Below are 6,732 nucleotides of genomic sequence, written 5' to 3'. Positions count from 1 at the left end.
TAATATTGATGACCTAACCTCAGGAAAGGTCATCACTATCTGATCAGTGGGGACATTTACCAATCAGATATTGATGATCTATCCTGAGGTTAGGTCATCAATATTACTGGCTTTAATTTTAATTTATTTTTGTAATATATTTGATTAGGGGGCCACTGTATAAAAGCCTGTGGGGACTTCCTAAGCATCAGCCCTCTTAATGGTTCCTACAGGTCACCATAATTCTACTGTTGTGTGAAGGGGAAGCTCCATGTAACCCGATGGACCCATTGTAAAGGCGAGTTTACACGGGACGATTGTCGGGAAGGAAGCGTTCCTTCTTGACAGTCGGCTGCTCATTCAGTAAAGGAGACCACTGCATTTACATGCAGCGATCTCCTTCACAGTATGAGGACAAGGGATCATTATTGTGATCGCTCATCCCCATACAGACTGCACGATCTGCTGTCCAGAAACAATAATTTAGGTGCCTGACAGGATCACCGGATGAAAGAGCGTTTTGTTCGTTCAGCGGCACATTTAGATGGGCAGATTGTCATTCCAGGAACGTTCATTCCCGAAAATCTGCCTCGAATAAATGTAAATCCACCTTTAGTCAGTAGTAGTGATGAGCGGCAGGGGTCATATTCGAATTTGCGATATTTTGCAAATATTTTGTAGAATATTCGTCATATATTCGCAAATTCGTATATTCTACATTCTTATTTTTTTTACGCAAAAGTCGGCAAGGCAATGATCACATAATATGCAAATATTACGCGCTCAATACAGGCGTGGGTCAAAAACGAATATACAGCACTATAGAATATAGTGCTATACATTAATTTTTTCGAATATTTGTCATTTTTTCCATCTGAACACATGATTCCTCCCTGCTTCTTGCTTGTGGGCCAATGACGTCATTGACCCACAAGCAACTTAAGCAGGGAGGAATCATGTGTTCAGATGGAAGAAAATTACGAATATTCTAAAAAACTAATATATAGCACTATATTCAATATAGTGCTATATATTCTTTTTTTAGAATATTCATTATTTTTTCCATCTGAAGTGAACACATGATTCCTCCCTGCTTAAGTTGCTTGTGGGCCAATGACGTCATTGGCCCACAAGCAAGAAGCAGGGAGGAATCATGTGTTCAGATGGAGAAAATGACAAATATTCGATATAACGAATATATAGCACTATATTCAAAATATTCGTGAATTCTCGAAGTGCCGATATTCGCGATTAAAATTAGTTATACGAATATTCGCACTCAACACTAGTCAGCAGGATCCGATGGCTCTGTTAAGAAAGAACCTATGATGCTAATGTAATCTGAGTCTTATAAACACAGGCGCATTTCACACTTCTATAGAAAAAGAACACAATAACTAATTAACATCTTTTATAAATAAGATCCCAAAACAATTTAAAAAAATCTACTCGAAAAACAGCAATAATGCAAATTTAAATATTTTATTAAACCATTTAGCAATAAAATTAAATTACAATTTAGCCAATATAATAAAAATCTGGTAACATCTTTACCTATTCAATATGAATAGCATAACATTTTGCAAACAAGTCCATCCTAATGTTTAGTCTTCCTTTACAAAAGAAAGGTAAATGAGAGCTTCTTCCTCAAAAGTCCTAGCTCAGTCATAACTCTCGAATGAGAATACAGGAGTTTGGTATGCTAATCTTGCAAACTGCTGCTCTTCATGGTGGACAGCAGGGGGCATGAAGGCCTGCTGGGGCAGGTACATCACTTGAACTGACTGTGGGCTGAATGGATTCATTGAGTCGAAAGCAGCAGATGGGCTGGGGTAATTGTAGGACATGGGATCCACCAGAGGGTTCTGAACATGGAGCTGCTGCCCAGAGTGGGTGTACTGGTAGGGTGGCCCAGGTTGAGTTGAATACCCATACATACTGTAGAACTGAGCTGGATGAAACTGCACTTGTCTTCCTTCCTGTATTTCACGCTTGTGTTTCATTCTTCTGTTCTGGAACCAAGTTTTTATCTGAAGAAATAAAGAAAGAAACAAGGTTAATATCACATTATAGGAGATATAACAAAACCTTGTTGACCAAGACTAGAGAAGAAATGAAGCTCTGGAAAAATATAACTATACTGTAGGTCCTGTAATTAGATAACGGATCATAACTAAGTAACAAAGAGCTTCATTTAAATTCTATTAAACTAGATAATACATAACAGTAAAGTAGTAGGGTACATACCTGAACTTCAGACAGTTGGAGCTTGGCTGCAAGTTTGCGTCTCTCTGAGGCCCCCAAGTATCTGTGTTTTTGGAAGGTGTTCTCCAGAGTAGTTATCTGCTCTGTGGTAAATGCTGTTCTTAGTCTCCGGCCTACTTTGCCCTCTTCATCAGATGTGTCACTAGACTCCTCTGCCCCACCACTTATTGGGGTTGTAGCCCTAGAGCAACTGGTTTCACTGTCATAACCAGATTCAATGCTAGGACTGCAGCCTATCGTAATAAAAATAAAGTATTATTAGTTAAGAAACTTCATAAACGTAAGAAAAGCATTAAAGACAAATAACTAGAGAGATCATTACTACACAATGATCTTTTCAGAAGATATTGGCTAAGTTATACCACATATATATTAACAGTTAAATGACTTGCAATTTATGGTATGGTGAACTTACCAGAATGGGAAAAGTCCTCAGTGAAGCTTCTTTGTTCTTGACTTTTAAATGACTCTTGGCTAGATGAAGGAACATCTTGAGAGATTTTGGAACCCTGGCTGGAGATGACAAAATTCTCTGATGTATTGTATTGTCCATTGTGAATTGGGCTACATGATGCTTCAATATCTTCCCTAGATAACTCATTGGAGGGAGAGGCTCTTTGGCTATCCAATGTGTAGGATTGAACTTTGTCTTTAGTAGATTGCTCAATGTCCCATAAGTAGAATGATGCCTGGTTATTCCCTGGAGATGTCAGCCTCTGGGTTCCTGGATATGGTGCCACATGGGCAATCCTTGGGATTGATCGCATTAGTGGGGTCCAAGTATTGCATGTAGTTTGCTGATCCTTTAAGGTCAAGCTGGTATTCATGTTGTCCTCTCTGCGGCTGCTTTGGGAAAGCCATTCTACTGATGCAAAAGACTTGGCCATCTCATCTGTGTCCTTGTGCTGTGTAAGCTGAGGAGATCCTTGAAATGACTGCAGAGTGGAACACACTGAGTCTTTTTATACCCCATCCCCAGAGAAAGGCATTGCTTGTGTAAACACACATCAAAGAGGAGATCAGTACCACCTAATTGTCATCAATTACCTCAAAGAAAAGGGATTGTGTCCCTGTATTCCCACATACTGCACCACACTGGGGCCTGGCTCCGCTGTGTCTGGCTTCAGTTGGCTCTCCCAGTAGTGGCTGATTTACATTAAATGACACATCCTTCCCTATATGTAGATTGATCTGCCTGTAAATCTCACATTGGTAAGCAATCATCTCCAGAGCCAAAAACTCTCTATAATAGCCACAAATTATCCATGTCTATGAGAAATATCGTCTCATCATGTCTAAATTGAAGACAATTTTAAGCAATTGAATGGAATGTTTTATTTGGAATCTCTTAGTTTTGGTAGGTAAAATTCATGGATATTATCAGTTTATAACGAATAAAAAGAACTCTTGGAGTAATGAATATAATAATATACTGTGTAATATAAAAGTATAGTAGTAATTTTAGACTTACAGGAAATTTCCAAAACTTGATAGAACTTTACATAATTTTATCATGTGATAAGATAATCAATAAGAAATATGTAGCTATTTTATACAAATACTTGAAATAAATTAAAATGACATCCTTCCATCATTATATTTGTACATGGAAATGATATCATATCATTGAAATATAAGTGAAATAAACAACTATAAGAAGAATAAAATAATGATACACATGAAATATACAGAGAAGGCTGTGGTCACATTTCCACAAGAGGCTCCGTGGAAACTTGACTGATCTATTATAAATCGATGAAGTCCGTCGGAAGCCGTTGGTGTCCATCTTGGAACGGATACAGCTGTCCGCTATTCTCATTTTTCTCATGCTCTTGCAGAAATATGGAAATGGGAATTTTAAAGAAAGTGTGAACAATGCCTAAGGCTCAGTCACTGACGTCATGGCTTCTGTGGTCACAATAACCACCTGTACTGTATCTTAAGACAGTATTCACATCTGACGCCAAGTGCACGTTGGTGCTTTTATTCCAGTATTCTATTCTGGTATAGGAACAGAATACCAGTAGAGATGGCCTCGCGGTTTGCCCGGCGATCATTTCGCAGCGAACTTTGCTCGTTCGCGATTCGCCGAAAGGGCGAACAAATGGCGATGTCTGCCGACGCCATATTCTTTTACATTGTGAAGGACTTTGACCCATGACACATCCATCAGGTGGTACAGGACAGCCAATTGAGATGCTTCAGCACATGGACATACCTTATAAATAAACCTGATCTGGCCGTCATTTTACATTCAGTCTTTTGCCAGTGTAGGGAGAGGTTGCTGTGTGGAGCAGGGACAGACTGGTAGGGACACCAAACACTAGCTAATAGGGCCACAAAAGTCCTGGCATAGGTGTGCTATTCATAGGTGTGACTTACTGAGGGGTGTGATATACTTATAATATACTTTCTAACATAGAAAGTATATTGTAGTGCATTAGATTGGGAAAAATGGTGGAAAAAATTGTAGCTTTATTGCGGCATAAAATCTTCGACAAACAGGAATAGTTCGGTTACGCGTTTCAGCCCATAAATAAATAGCAGTCCTTGCTCATGACAAGTTATAGTGCATTTGTATTGTGCAGCAGTTGTGTGCGGTTCTGCTGCGATACCGCAGCTACACAGAGTGACAAACGCTATTGGAACAAATCATTTCTATTGGTGTGATTTACCAGTCGCCCCCCCAAAAAAAGTGATTGAAGCAGGGGTGTGATATACCAATAATATACTTTCCTTATAGTGCATTTAGGTAGTGCAGCATTTGTTTGCAGTTTTGCTGCGTTACCGCAGCTACACAGAGTGGCAAACGACATTGGAACAAATAATTTCTACTGGTTTGATATACTAGTTGTCCCCCCCCCCCCCCCCCCAAAAAAATAAAAGTGGCCTACAGTAAAATTTGATCCATTGACCGCATAATGTACCTCAAGCCACATAATCACAATTTATTTTCTGTCAGGTGAATGCCTAATTTTTAAGGCCTGTACTCCTGTGGCGTAAAATAAACACGTTCTAGGCTCCAGCAGGGCACATTTCAGAGCGTTTCCCTTTAAGACACATTAAAATGTCCTCTGATTAAGATACATATTTATTGTTTGCCGTTGACCCCCCCCCCCCCCCCCCCCTCTGGTATGTCACTGTCCATGTTGTGGGACTATTTGTGCACTTCTACTAAGTATTTGGTGGCTGCAAATATGAGCTGAAGGTTTTTCAGGTTCTCCTGCCATTAAAGTGAATAAGGCCCGCGGCAAACTTGCGGTTCGCAAACATTTGATTGCGTTCGCGAGCCGTCCCGTCCGATGTTCATCCATCACTAAATACCGGAACCAGGATATGGTGGACACTACTGGCGCTGGATGAATCCTCCTTACTATAGTGGGTTCCATTGGCTTTTGTCAGCATTTCGTCCTCTTTTTTTACTGGAATCTGCGACAGAGACCTCCGCAGGAAACTCTGCTACAGATATGAACCTAACCTTAGAGACTTGTGACCAATATTTGCGGGTTCCACTTTTTGGACCTAAATCTAACCTTAGACAGGGGGATCCCGACTACGTCAAAGTGGCTAATGGCAGCTGCATCGGGGTAGCAATTGAACAGAGAGGTCATAGGGATCATGTAAATAGCTGAGCGTGCTATGCTATGCTGTTTCAATAACTGCCATAGAAGTAAATGAGAGCTACGACTGTCGTTTGAAAAACTAGCGTGAACTACTGTCAGCAGACTCTTGTCTGCCGAAAATGTAATCCGCCATACTGGAAAATGGCCGAAACTGCATGGTGATGGCATTATCGGCTGAATTAGTTTTCCAGCATTTATAATATGACTGATAAACTGCCCCCTTGTCATACATGGCCAGTACTGTATGTGCTACACTTTCAATAGTCCAGACAGCCCGAAAATCTCTATTGACATTTATGGACTTTTGTAGGATCACAATGAGAACCTCATTTGAATCTAAATATCTAGGAGAGGAGTGGAACCATGAACCGTGGAGTGGGATCTCCTGAGCGGCAGCCATACGCCATGACTATAAACACTGGTGCATGTACATGCTGATCTGTAGACTTTGTGCGCCCAGCAAAAGCATTCTGGACCAGTAAGCTGCAAATATCCTCGTCTGTCTCAGAGCAAAGACATTGATATGCAACAGTGCCAATGCAAATCAAGGCAATTACAAGCAGTAATTAGCTCAATATTTTGTCAATGGAGACAATACGAGAATTGTACTCGGGATAAAACAATTAACTGGTAGCACAGGACATTCTCTGTCCAAATCCATTTATAACACAATGCTATAATACACAAGGCCTTGGCCCAATTAACCACTTTGTCTTGTGGAGCCACATCTATTGGCTGAATACAGAAAATTTATGGGGCAGCGATTATCATTGAATGACTACGCGTCATGACTAACGACAGATGGGATCCATATTGGTTGGACCAACTAAATGAGATACCATATGTATGTATGTTATGCATATAG

General features: G+C 40.2%; 1 protein-coding gene across 1 annotated transcript; it reads right to left on the bottom strand.

Moving 5' to 3' along the window:
- Positions 1 to 1,640: 1,640 nt before the first annotated feature.
- LOC122942217 (homeobox protein vent1-like) lies at positions 1,641 to 3,137 on the bottom strand. Its single transcript, XM_044299718.1, has 3 exons — positions 2,660 to 3,137; positions 2,227 to 2,477; positions 1,641 to 2,009 (listed from the first exon to the last, which is right to left on the bottom strand). The coding sequence occupies exons 1-3, from the start codon at positions 3,129 to 3,131 to the stop codon at positions 1,641 to 1,643; spliced, it is 1,092 nt and encodes a 363-aa protein (XP_044155653.1). The 5' UTR covers positions 3,132 to 3,137.
- Between the last annotated feature and the right edge of the window lie 3,595 nt (positions 3,138 to 6,732).

This window comes from Bufo gargarizans, chromosome 6 (assembly GCF_014858855.1).
Source record: "Bufo gargarizans isolate SCDJY-AF-19 chromosome 6, ASM1485885v1, whole genome shotgun sequence".
In the NCBI taxonomy this organism is placed as follows: Eukaryota; Metazoa; Chordata; class Amphibia; order Anura; family Bufonidae; genus Bufo; species Bufo gargarizans.
This window is presented reverse-complemented; position numbering and strand designations above follow the sequence as displayed.

What these genes read in the sequence shown, in the direction of transcription:
- LOC122942217 (XM_044299718.1), bottom strand. Translation starts at nt 3,131, where the DNA reads ATGGCCAAGTCTTTTGCATCAGTAGAATGGCTTTCCCAAAGCAGCCGC. An exon ending in TGAGGACTTTTCCCATTCTG is followed by an intron (nt 2,478 to 2,659) that starts GTAAGTTCACCA and finishes TTATTACGATAG; the next exon opens with GCTGCAGTCCTAGCATTGAA. An exon ending in TCCAACTGTCTGAAGTTCAG is followed by an intron (nt 2,010 to 2,226) that starts GTATGTACCCTA and finishes TTATTTCTTCAG; the next exon opens with ATAAAAACTTGGTTCCAGAA.